The sequence below is a fragment of the Antedon mediterranea genome, chromosome 10, assembly GCF_964355755.1.
Source record: "Antedon mediterranea chromosome 10, ecAntMedi1.1, whole genome shotgun sequence".
Classification (NCBI taxonomy): domain Eukaryota; kingdom Metazoa; phylum Echinodermata; class Crinoidea; order Comatulida; family Antedonidae; genus Antedon; species Antedon mediterranea.
The window spans coordinates 544,338-558,049 of record NC_092679.1 but is presented as its reverse complement, the minus strand read 5'-3'; the positions used below and the strand labels follow the sequence as shown (position 1 = coordinate 558,049).

The window sequence follows — 13,712 nt, the reverse complement described above, 5'->3', positions numbered from 1 at the left end:
CGTTATCTATATCTTTAGTGCCACCACTTTTGTCATTATCAAAACCTTCATCAATATCTTCAGCTTTTGCATTGCCACCACCTTCGTTATTATCAGCACCTATTATTTTCTTCATGTTTTCTTCTTCTATATCTTCAGTGCCATCACCTTTATATTTTTCATCACCTTGAACAATAACTTCATCTTTCTCATTATCAATATCTTGATTGCCAACACCTTTGACATCACCTTCATCAATATCTTTATGTTTGACATTATTTATTCATCAATATCTTTATGTTTTCTTTTATCAACAACTTCATTGCCACCACTTTTGTCATTACCAGCACCTTCATTAATATCTTCAGTTTTTCATTTCAATATCTTCATTGCCACCGCTTTTGTCATGATCAGTACCTTCTTGTTTTACATTATTCATTCATCAATGCCTTCATGTTTTAATTATCAGTATCTTCATCAATATATAAGTGCCACCACCTTTGTCATTATCAACACCTTCAATTATCTTCTTGTTTTACATTTATCAGTACCTTCGTGTTTTACATTTATCAATATCTACATCAATATCTTAATATTTTACATTTATCAATATCTTCATCAATATCTTATTTTACATTTATCAATAACTTCATCAATATCTTCATATTTAAAAATTATTAATATCTTCATGTTTTTTATTTATCAATACCTTCATGTTTTACATTTATCAATATCTTCAACAATATCTTCTTATTTTATATTTATCAATATCTTCATCAATATCTTCATATTTTACATTTATCAATATTTGCATGTTTTTTATTTATCAATATCTTCATGTTTTATATTTACCAATATCTTCAACAATATCTTCTTATTTTATATTTATCAATATCTTCATCAATACCTTCATGTTTTACATTTATCAATATCTTCAACAATATCTTCTTATTTTACATTTATCAATACCTTCAACACTAACTTCTTATTTTACATTTATCAATATCTTCATCAATACCTTCATGTTTTACATTTATCAATACCTTCAACAATAACTTCTTATTTTACATTTATCAATATCTTCATCAATACCTTCATGTTTTACATTTATCAATACCTTCAACAATAACTTCTTATTTTACTTTTATCAATATCTTGATCAATACCTTCATGTTTTAAATTTATCAATACCTTCAACAATAACTTCTTATTTTACATTTATCAATATCTTCATCAATACCTTCATGTTTTACATTTATCAATACTTTCAGCAATAACTTCTTATTTTACATTTATCAATATCTTCATCAATACCTTCATGTTTTACATTTATCAATACCTTCAACAATAACTTCTTATTTTACATTTATCAATACCTTCAACAATATCTTCTTATTTTACATTTATCAATATCTTCATCAATACCTTCATGTTTTACATTTATCAATATCTTCATCAATACCTTCATGTCTTACATTTATCAATACCTTCAACAATATCTTCTTATTTTACATTTATCAATATCTTCATCAATACCTTCTTATTTTACATTTATCAATATCTTCATCAAATCCTTCATGTTTTACATTTATCAATACCTTCAACAATAACTTCTTATTTTACATTTATCAATATCTTCATCAATACCTTCATGTTTTACATTTATCAATACCTTCAACACTAACTTCTTATTTTACATTTATCAATATCTTCAATACCTTCATGTTTTACATTTATCCATACCTTCATGTTTTACATTTATCAATACCTTCAACAATATCTTCTTATTTTACATTTATCAATATTTCATCAATACCTTCATGTTTTACATTTATCAATATCTTCATCAATACCTTCATGTTTTACATTTATCAATATCTTCATCAATACCTTCATGTTTTACATTTATCAATATCTTCATCAATACCTTCATGTTTTACATTTATCAATACCTTCAACAATAACTTCTTATTTTACATTCATCAATATCTTCGTCAAAATCTATATATTTTAAATTTATCAATACCTTGATGTTTTAAATTTATCAATATCTTCATCAATACCTTCATATTTTACATTTATCAATAACTTCAACAATAACTTTTTAATTTTCATTTATCCATATCTTCATTGTTTACATTGATCAATACCTTCAACAAAAACTTCTTAATTTACATTTATCAATATTTTCATCAATATCTTCTTATTTTACATTTATCAATATCTTCATATTTTACATTTACCAATACATTCATGTTTTTTAAATTTATCAATATCTTCATCAATATATTCATGTTTTAAATTTATCAATATCTTTATCAATATCTTCATGTTTTACATTTATCAATATCTTCATCAATATCTCATGTTTTAAATTTATCAAACTTAATCAATAACTTCATGTTTTACATTATCAACATCTTCAACAATACCTTCATGTTTTACATTTATCAATGTCTTCAACAATATATTCATGTTTTGCATTATCAATATATTCAACAAACAACTTCATGTTTTACATTTATCGAAATCGTCATCAAACTTTTTAATTTACATTTATCAATATTTTCAACAATATATCATGTTTTACATTATCAATATCTTCAAAAATATCTTCATGTTTGACATTTATCAAAAACTTCATGTTTTACATTTATCAATACCTTCAAAAATATTTATCAATACTTCATCAATATCTTCATGTTTTACATTTATCAATATCTTCATGTTTTACATTTATCAATAACTTCATGTTTTACATTTATCAATAATTTCATGTTTTACATTATCAATGTCTTCAACAATATATTAATGTTTTACATTTAACAACAACAATATTTATCAATACCTTCATCAATACCTTTAAGTTTTACATTTATCAACCTTCTCATCAGTATCTTCATGTTTTACATTTATCAATATCTTCATCAATATCTTCATGCTTATATGTATCAATCTCCTCATCATCTTCATGTTTTACATTTATCGATAACTTCATGTTTTACATTTATCAATATCTTCAACAATATCTTCTTATTTTACATTTATCAATCTCCTCATCAATATCTTCATGTTTTACATTTATCAATATCTTCAACAATATCTTCTTATTTTACATTTATCAATCTCCTCATCAATATCTTCATGTTTTACATTTAGGCTCTCTCAATACCTTCATGTTTTACATTTATCAATATCTTCATCAATAACTTCATGTTTTACATTTATCAATACCTTCAAAAATATTTATCAATACTTCATCAATATCTTCATGTTTTACATTTATCAATATCTTCATGTTTTACATTTATCAATAACTTCATGTTTTACATTTATCAATAACTTCATGTTTTACATTATCAATGTCTTCAACAATATATTAATGTTTTACATTTAACAACAACAATATTTATCAATACCTTCATCAATACCTTTAAGTTTTACATTTATCAATCTTCTCATCAGTATCTTCATGTTTTACATTTATCAATATCTTCATCAATATCTTCATGCTTATATGTATCAATCTCCTCATCATCTTCATGTTTTACATTTATCGATAACTTCATGTTTTACATTTATCAATATCTTCAACAATATCTTCTTATTTTACATTTATCAATCTCCTCATCAATATCTTCATGTTGTACATTTATCAATATCTTCAACAATATCTTCTTATTTTACATTTATCAATCTCCTCATCAATATCTTCATGTTTTACATTTAGGCTCTCTCAATACCTCCATGTTTTACATTTATCAATATCTTCAACAATATCTTCATGTTTTACATGTATCAATATCTTTATCAACAGCACTAATTAATGCATTGCAGTTACACGCAGCGCAATTACATTTACGTTCAATTTGAATAAAAACGAGTTTATGGCTCAACTGCATTCACTTAGCCATCATTTATAACCAATACTGGAGTCTTCGTTAAATTTATTAATATGATATTATTATAAAATGTAATGTTACATTATATGATTTATTTATTATAAAAAAAAGTAAAGCGCAGGGTATCGATTGTTGGCCAATTGTCTTCTGGAGTAATGATGAATATATTATTATTTCATTGTATTTATTTATTCAGTGGGTAAAGGAGGGGGACGTTTTATTGCACAACATGGTAACCAATATCAATCATATTATTTAATCATTTTGTAATATTGGTGTGTAGTATAGTATGATTTTAACCCTTAAGTGTATGTAAAGTTGTATTCAAATGATGTGATTGTGGTATAAGATGATTTGTTTATAATTTGTCCTGTAGTTTGTATTGTCAGGGAAGATTAACATTAATAGTAATATTAATTTTACTCTTTCCTGGTATTATCCCTATAATTATCGTATGAATACAATGAAATTCATAATATTATTCAGGCCCGTATGAAGTAATTTATTTATTTTTTTGGAAATGTTTGGAAATGTTTTCACGACGCTTCGAACTAGAGAATGTGTAAAAGATGCTTTAGTTAGAGGGTATTTTGCGAGGAGGCGAGTATTTTCCAAGCAGGCGAGCAACTTTGGCCTGGCCTGAGAGCAATCGTTTCAATTGGTTTAGGGTACATATTGTGAGAATATGAACCTGTATAAAACAAGTTCACATTAAATACGTCTAACTTAAATATCTATTTTTTAAATATGCAACTCAGACAGCATTTCCCCGGGGAAAGGTGGGCTTCTTAAAGGACCTATTACTAACAAATGCATAGATATAGACACATACTCTAAAGTTTTGTTGTGCAAATACACAGTGCTGAGATCTAATCCCAGATATAGTTATATTATGTAAATAATTATATATTTGTGTGCGATCATTATGTTACATCTATATCAAACCTTGTACATACTAATATCAATAATGTATATACAAATGAAAGTATACGACCTATAGTAATATATATAATATATAGATATGTGTGTGTGTAATAATGTAATAAATATTGGTATATGTGTCCTAAAGTCTGCTTGTACATGACGATAAAGATGTAATCGATAATGTATGTTTGACAATATAGTTATGGTTATTCTTTAATAATGTCGACTTGATATCGACTTAAAAATAGATTAGGTTCCTTTAACAAATCGGACATATAGTATCGGACATATAGTATCGGACATATAGCATCGGACATATAGCATCGGACGTATAGCATCGGACGTATAGCATCGGACGTATAGCATATTATACGCCCGATGTTTTCGTCTTTATGTCACGTATTTTAGTGGAAGTGAACGGAGAAGACCATAGGCATACATGATGGCTAAAACAGTGTATAGTATTATTGTAATAATGTAAGTACTGTCCAATATTTATAATACAGTCTACAGTAACAATAAGATTCATCGTTTTATCAGTGTGTATAAGCAGAACTTTAGGACCAACAACACAGTCGGCTAAATCCTAAGATTAACGCCCGTATTCTTAAACCGGACTTTAGTCGTAGTTCGAGCTAAAACTAAAAAAATGACGTCATTTTAATTCATAAACCGAACTTCAACTAAATCACCGACTAAATCAGGCCAACCTCGACTAAATGGAGACGGATTTTGATCGATTTTTTTAGTCCTGGAGGGGGCAGACTAAATGGTCGACTAAATGGTTTTTAAACGATGTTTATAAAAAACGTAACAGTCATTGAGTTGTTATATTGGCCAGATATTGAAGAATGAAATATCTATATTTATATTAGCTTAATTAAATATACATTGGTAAAAATTATAATAATGAAAATCATCTTTATTTACAACTGTATACAAATTACATTATTTTCTTCGCGCAAGTCCGACTTGAGCTACGTCACGCCATAGCGACAATGGGAGATGCGGCAATTCACCACGCGATGGAATGTTTAGGGGGCTTAGCGCTTTCTTGTCACGCTATGAAGTGCGTGGTTCGTGGCGATCATACTTTGTTGGGGTCCTAGAAAATATAAAAGTTACCGTACCGCCATGGTTCCTAAATATATTTTTAAGATTTTATTTGTTGTTAATCAAATATACTTCACTGTTAAATTAATACTGATATTGTTCTAATAATTAACGATTAAAATTATTTTTCATGTATATAGTCCTGATGCGTAAAAAGTGTTGTAAGAAATGGAAAGTGATATCAATGCGCAAAATTTCGTCTGCTCCTCAAATACTCTCTTGTCATTGGCCAATGTATAGCCTTTGTTACCCAGACGTGTGCAACTCGACTAAAAGCTCGACTTCATTAAGTCGAACTGCAAACTTCGACTACTTCGTTTTTGAATCGAATTTGAAGTAATAGCTCAAACTACGACTTTTCCAAGTCGAACTTCGAACTACGACTAAAGTCCGGTTTAAGAATACGGGCGTAAGACTTCATTATTTTAGACAACACTTTATGTAAATCCCCGTACCACACATTCTTGTATAGAAATGATCAGAGGGCGCACTAAAGTTACGTCATTTACTGTACAGATATTTAAGTTATTTTATTGTTAATGTTCGTAGATTGCCGTTGTCATGACAACGTGTCTACGTGTACAGAGAGTCTGTATCATTGTAAATAATATCCAGATGTATTATGGTAAATTATATTATTAATAATTATCTATTATATTAAATTATTATTTCATGTGCATAATAAAGAAAGTGTTAAAATATTCGTTTCCTTGTGTATTTTTATAACACCATAAAGTATTGTTTATAAAATATTGTTTAAGATGATTTTTATGTTAACGTTAATTAGAAAGCAATGTGCGACACATTAAAACCATTTAATCTATCGGGTTAGCAAACATTTCAAATCATTTGTGTTTACCGAAAACCCCCATCTCGTAGAGAAGGTCACTTATTTGGCTTAAAAATCTCGAAATGAAGACCCGGCTGAAAGAGTCTTTCTACCGTGTAATTATTTTGTTGCTTCAGGGTCAAAGAAACAGAAATACACAATTGATGGTTAAGAATTAGATGTCTTAAACTCGGCATGCATTTCGAAAAGATTCCCCCATCAGCTTCTTTGCAAAAGTAATTTCGAAAAGAAGCCCATCTCGAAAGAATGTTTACCTCGAAAAGAAGGCCATCCCCCAATACGAAACGAAATGAAAACATTACGCGGGGGTTAAATTTTACAGATTTCTTCTGATGATTTAAAGACCCGGAGTGGTGATGTTAGAATCCAATCAACATTCCTATAAAATATCTAATTGCACGTTGCTCGCGCGTGCGCATTAAACATTCCTATTTGTATTCGCGTTTGTCGATTAAACACCAACTGAGCACAATTCAGTCGTATTGAAAAAAAAGAAAGAACGGGAACAGCAAACGTTGTTGCTTGAAAAAGAATCTCACGATTTTACTTCAGATTAAATGCATCGTTTGATAATTCCATGTAAGTAGGCATATTTAATGTTTTTTTCTGTCCCAATTATTATAGTATATTATCTCAATGGTGAAATGTTCGTCCGTACGTAGGTGATGTTATAGTGTTTATATGTGTTTCCTAGGGCAGCATATGCTTTCTTCCGTTCTACCATTGAACACATAGCCTGCAGATAGAGCATGGTATAATACTATGGAAGGTACCAGTAATTAAGTGTATAGCTGTTACCATTATTGTCTAAGGTCTATCTTATGAATATAGTGACAGCCACCTTATTAAATTACAACTTGCCCCTTTTAAGAATGATACTACTGCAGCAGTTGTCCATTTTGGTTACTTTATTTTACCTCTTTATATAGTGACAGCCACCTTATTAAATTACAACTTTCCCCCTTTTAAGAATGATACTACTGCAGCAGTTGTCCATTTTGGTTACTTTATTTTACCTCTTTATGTGGTTAGGCCTAATCATAATACCGCACTGTTAATTGCCGCAACAACTTCAGTAACTATAGTAGAATAATTTGACGATCCCTTGTATTGCGATTTCATAGAAGGAAGTACATTATTTAGTTTGTATCTGATTGACAGTTGTTCTTTTTTTTCTTAACATTTTTGTTTTCTGAAAGCAAATGCAGTAGGCCTAAGTATTAAGCTTACATCAACAATATTGTTTTAGTTTGAGGCCCTGCTTAACATAATTGCATTGACTTGTGTAAAATTAATTAGGCATGTTCTTATTTTACCTGCAATCATCTACCTGAACACAACAGGTAGGCCTACAATTATTTCCTGTCACGAATTATTTTATCCACGGATACGTGAATTATACTCTTTAATGAGCTAAGCAGGTTTACTGTGGATTAAGAGCATCGTGTTTGAAGACGTAAGTGAATTTACACGTCACTTTCAACGAAATTTAGAATCAAGATTCAATTCAATTCAAAAACTTTATTTATACTCGACATGTAAAAGATAACAGTAAAAATATATATATAAAATACAGTATATTACAAGGCTGGACTGGTTTTTAAGCTGGTAATTGTCCATTTGGGACCATGCTTTTAATTTGTAGTTGCCCTATTCGGTCATTTTTGATTGTTAACAAGTATGAGCTCAAGCTACGTAATGTTTTCACGAAGGGGGAATATACAATATATCGAATATAATAGCGAGAGATAAATTGAAGTGACGTCATATAACAACTTTACTTAAGCAACATGCCCATTAAAAGAGCCGAATGTTGTTATTCAAAGATGTTTAAAATGTATGTACGGTAGCAAGCAGTCTAAATTGACAAGAAAGTTTTATATTCAACCGATACAGTATTTTTCTACGTGCATTTATACGATTTGAAATACAGCTAAAGTATTCCATTATGGTCTGACGGTAAGAATAAGATCAGACTTAGGATTTATCCAGATTTACCGAAACCATTATACTTAAATTCGACCTTTTAAGTCTGTGACCTTTCCCAGAGTATAGTTTGACCTATCGGATATCCTACGCGAACGACAGGTTTTATTTTGCGGATGTTCAGTAGGCCTAGTAGTATCTTGAATTGCATTAAGTTCTCTGCATGTAAAGAGAACATTTCATTCATGTCTGTTTATTTGGTTTTGTTTACATCATATGAGACAAATATGTTAAAATGATTTCAATGGTAGGTATGGCGACTGGCACGGTACGACTTCTTGTATTTATTAGTTCATTAGTTGTTCTTACGTCAGCACAACGTGTTGATAATTTGATTGATTGGTCTATCGAGATCGATAATTTGGTTATTGATCTATCGATAATGATTGTTTTATCGATAATTTTGTTTTTATTGATCTATCGATAATTTAGTTGATTGGTCTATCGATAATTTGATTGATTGATTGATAATTTAGTTGGTTTATCTATCGATAATTTGTTGACTATTGATAATGATTGGTTTATCGATAATTTAGTTGGTTGATCTATCGATAATTTGATCGATTGATCTATCGATAACTAGATTAATTGGTCTATCAATAATGTGGTTTATCAGACTGATCGACTGAAGTTATTGACCGTCAGGTCGGTCGGTTGCTTGTTTATTGATTGGTTGATTTATATGTTGGTAAATCAAAATGTAGGACAGACTGACAGACCGATAGGTTGGTTGATTGACTAATGAGGAGCGTACGCCGGTTTTAAAAAGAAAAGGGTTGTTGTGGTTTCCAGTCGCCATTTACCCCCTTTTTGGGTGAAATTTGCCCGCAAAACAGGAACATTATGTGCAACATAGGTGCGTAGGAGGCCATGACCTAACATGGAGGCGTGCTGTGGAAGTAATCTTACACGTCTAGGATGGGGTGAACCCACCAGTTCCGGACTTCCAGTAAATTACTTGAAATTAAAAGTAAGAAGTTTGTCTATACAATTTAGTTTTGTCTGATAAAAAGAAATCGACCAAGGTATACATAAAAGCAGAACACTCTTTGAGCACAACTGATATGATGGTAAGCATAGTAATATTGTATCATCCCAGAATGATATATCACATGTTTGTTTTGTTGTCGATGTTTTGTGAGATTTGCTAAGTTCAGACTTGTTTATTTGATGTAAAGTATCATGTAATATAATGTATTGGCATGTTACATTGGATGACACATTTTAAATTACCATCTATACCATTTGGTATGTACTACTTGTACTTCATGCTTTTTCAATACGCTCATACCACGCACACATTGTCCAATTATTGAAGAATCAGCACAAGAATTGGCATTAATGATTTTATGGTGGCCAACGTTGTAGGCCTGTAATTTTTAAATTGCATTTTCTGTCAAGGCATCTTTAATATTCACTACAGACATGAACATGACATGCACATAATTAAAAACCAAGGCCGTAGCAAGAGGTTAAAAACAGACGAGGCAAAGATGCTTTAAATATAATTATTAATATAAAATATGGCCATCTGTGCTGGAGAATTGGGGTGGGTGGTGAAATTGAAAATTTCAGACGAGGCGAGTGCCTTGTCTGCCTCATGCTGGCTACGGCCCTAAAAGCATTGCTACTTTGCGAATGATAATTCCAATATTTAAATTGTCTTTTAATGTAGGCCTATAATTAATATTGGTCATACAATTTGTCAAATTACGTGTAATCTAACAATCTACATTGTCTACGTCATAGAAAAGGTGATGACGACAAGTGTCACGATGGGGTCACTTATACTATATAAGTTTCTCACCATCGTAATACATGCCTTTCGAACCGGTAATGTTAAAGAAAAAAAACAGGATTCACATGTTTAAAATTATGTCCGGTGTAGCACTCATTCTGGCTTCCGTTGGCTCATGACCAACAAGTGACGCGTTCAGTATCAGTGATGACGAGTCGGTGACTAGTCGCGCATCTTATAAGAACGCACAAACCGAAATAATAATATTGAATCTCCTGTGTGTATTGTTGAGCTTTAGTCTACTAACTTATTACATAATGGGACATGAAGATAGAAAAGTAAGTATATGACCATTGTAACAATTTAGAGGAGGCGAACATGTATGTATGTTTGTGCATCAAGTTGGTAGATTTGTTCGAGTTTGGCATGCTTTGACCTATGGGATAGAACTATGAAATATAATGTCACGTTAGTTATATAAAGTCAGCACAATGTTGTACTTGTAGGTTAATATACTTTTGCCTTCACATACTGTACACAGCTAGTCATCATCATAATATGTTCTGATAGCTGCGAATCACATGCGGCCATTATGATGCTCCCCACTCATAATGCCATGTGCTTTTCATGTATAGAATATTGTCTTTAGTTTTTTTCAGATGTAACACAATTTACATTGCTATAACAATTCTGCAAATTGTTGAGGCCTTGATTTCATGGTTTTACTTTACCTCCTCCAATGTGCAGTGGAATTTTGTATTTATGATCGACATTTTGTGTCACCGACTGGCTACCTTTCGGTTTGTCATTATAGGTGTCTCAGATTATGTTTACTAGTATATCAGTAAATTCATTATATTTAGCTAATTAAAAACTAATACACAATCAACCGATGAAGTGATGCTGAACTATACTGCAGCACGTAAGTTACTTATTGTATTCCTCAAGGATACCCTTTAAGCTCCGTTCCCAATTGGATGCAACGCAACGTCTTGACCAATCACAAGCCACAGTTCGGATAATCCATCGCGTGTGATTGGTCAAATTAATTGCGTTGCGTTTACGTCCTCGTGTTGCTTCCTAGTGAGTGTTTTCGTATAAAACAATTACTATCGATATGACATTGTATTGATAAGCTACGTGTTTGGCTATAGTTGTTTTCAAACGGACTTGGATTGCTGACAATTTGTTTCAAAACAGGTAGTGATTATGCCCGTCGACGACACGTGACGAATCAGATGATGTAGTGATAATATAAGTCACAGTTATTGTAAGTGGCACAGTAGAAGATGAGTCTCTTTTGGAACAAGTTTAATAGTTAATCCAAATACTATAAGGAAACACGTACGGGCAATACCAAGGAAACACGTATGCGTAATACCAAGGAAACACGTACGCGCGTTGTTGATTAAACTCATTTAAATTGCTTATTTTTTTCCTTTTTCTAGAATCATCAAAAGAACATGAAACGGCGGACGCGATTGCGAACCTACCCTGTTTCGGATTACGAGCTAATAGATGGCAATGCCAGCGGCGAAGAAGTTCAAACTCGTCGGATCTCATTTTCAATCGACGTTCGTCTTCAGTCGGCGGTCCAGGAAAAAGACAATTTTGAATTAAGTTGTTTATTATCAAAGTACAGCAGATCATCAATGAACATAAATACTTCGAATCATGTAGGAATGACCGTGCTTCATCAAGCAGTATTAGCTAACAATCTGGATTCTGTCAAATTACTTTTGTCGCACGGTGCTGATCCGGATATAAGTGACATCAACGGATTCTCGTCACTACATACCGCTTCCGCCTGCGGCTACCGAAACATCGCGTCGCTACTAATTATCAACGGCGGTAATTTATTCCAAAGAACACTTGAAGGTGAATACCCCGTAACGTTAGCGAACGATGGTGTTACGGCAGATTTACTAGCAACAGAAATGTGCTCGCAACTTCAGAATCGCTTAATACTTCAAAATTATGGATTTTTATACAAATGCATTGATTTGTTTCATCGAATTAAAACAAATTCGGAGTACTGTCTGAAATTGTTAGTACCTTGGATTATGCATTTGAGTACGTATATTGCGCCACATAACGCTAAAACGCAACCGACACAAAACGGAAACAAACCAACGTCGTCGGTAATGAAACGAGTTACGTTCCCGGCTGAAATACAACTCCCTGAAAATACGTAAAACGTATTTGTATTTTGCTTGTAAACTGTTCTTATTGAGATTGACGAAATTTGTCATACAAGGACGTACGCGCAAAACAAGCAAGTTACCAATGACACTGTTGGAATAATCCATCGCTTGTGATTGGTCAATAACTTACGTTGCGTTACGTCTTTGCGTTGCGTCGCTAGTGGGAAACAAACAGAGGCATCGTACACGCAACGCAGAAGTAAGTTGACCAATCATAATCAAGCTTTATCAATTGAGCCTAAACATTTTTTTAAAACGTCTTAATATGTTCAATCCATCTACGAGGCTATAAACGCGTCATCGTATGCTGATGACGCATTGCAACTCGAGGTTGACGACAATGTTACTTGAAATTGAGCCAATGTTTCTTGGCGACTTCATTAGTCAGTGTGATTGCGTTTAAATTGCTTCGAAGGTTAGAAATTAGTCACGCTCAGGGCACACGTTTTCTTTATCATGTTTTTTCACTTTTTAAAGAATATTAGTATACATTTATTTATACAGACATAAATTAATAAATAAATTAAAATAAGCACATACGGGAAAAAAAAATCAACGATCGTTTACGACTTAAATATAGTCTGCACTAAGTACCCAGCTGGATTTCACAAAATACAATTTGGTAATAGTTAAACAGAGTGCCAGGAAGGAGTGGGAATGGTGTAGACCCAGTGTATTACAAATGCCCAGGGTAGGCCTATTACAAAAGAAAGTGGAGAGTGTCGTCGTGCTTGTGTACAAAATAAAATTTACAAATACAAATTTGTTTGCAAAATGTTTTTGTGTAAAGTTACAGTTGCACCAGACTGTGTCTAATTCACAAGTTACAGTTGTACCAGACTGTGTCTAATTCACTCTTCTGCAATAACATTGTTAATGTAAAATAATATTATGTAGAGCGTTGTTCGTCAAGAAAACGCAGTGGCCGTATCCAGCGATTGAATAGGGTAAATACCACCCTTACATCGCAGTGGCCGTATCCAGCGATTGAATAGGGTAAATACCACCCTTACATC

General features: G+C 31.8%; 2 protein-coding genes across 3 annotated transcripts in view; both read left to right on the top strand.

The window, feature by feature from the left end:
• The first annotated feature begins 7,264 nt into the window (after window positions 1–7,264).
• LOC140061196 (isthmin-1-like) overlaps window positions 7,265–13,712 on the top strand; it is a 30,400-nt gene continuing 23,952 nt past the window's right edge. The window contains exon 1 of the mRNA XM_072107695.1: window positions 7,265–7,347. The gene's annotated coding sequence lies outside the window, so the exon portion shown is untranslated. The remainder of the gene's footprint in view (window positions 7,348–13,712) is intronic.
• On the top strand, window positions 8,931–13,602 carry LOC140061198 (B-cell lymphoma 3 protein homolog). 2 transcript variants are annotated; one of them, XM_072107698.1, is made up of 2 exons: window positions 8,931–9,001; window positions 11,941–13,602. In XM_072107698.1, the coding sequence occupies exons 1-2, from the start codon at window positions 8,990–8,992 to the stop codon at window positions 12,685–12,687; spliced, it is 759 nt and encodes a 252-aa protein (XP_071963799.1). In that variant the 5' UTR covers window positions 8,931–8,989; the 3' UTR covers window positions 12,688–13,602. The 2 variants fall into 2 exon arrangements, with proteins under 2 accessions (XP_071963799.1, XP_071963798.1); XM_072107697.1 differs by lacking the exon at window positions 8,931–9,001 and adding an exon at window positions 10,584–10,830.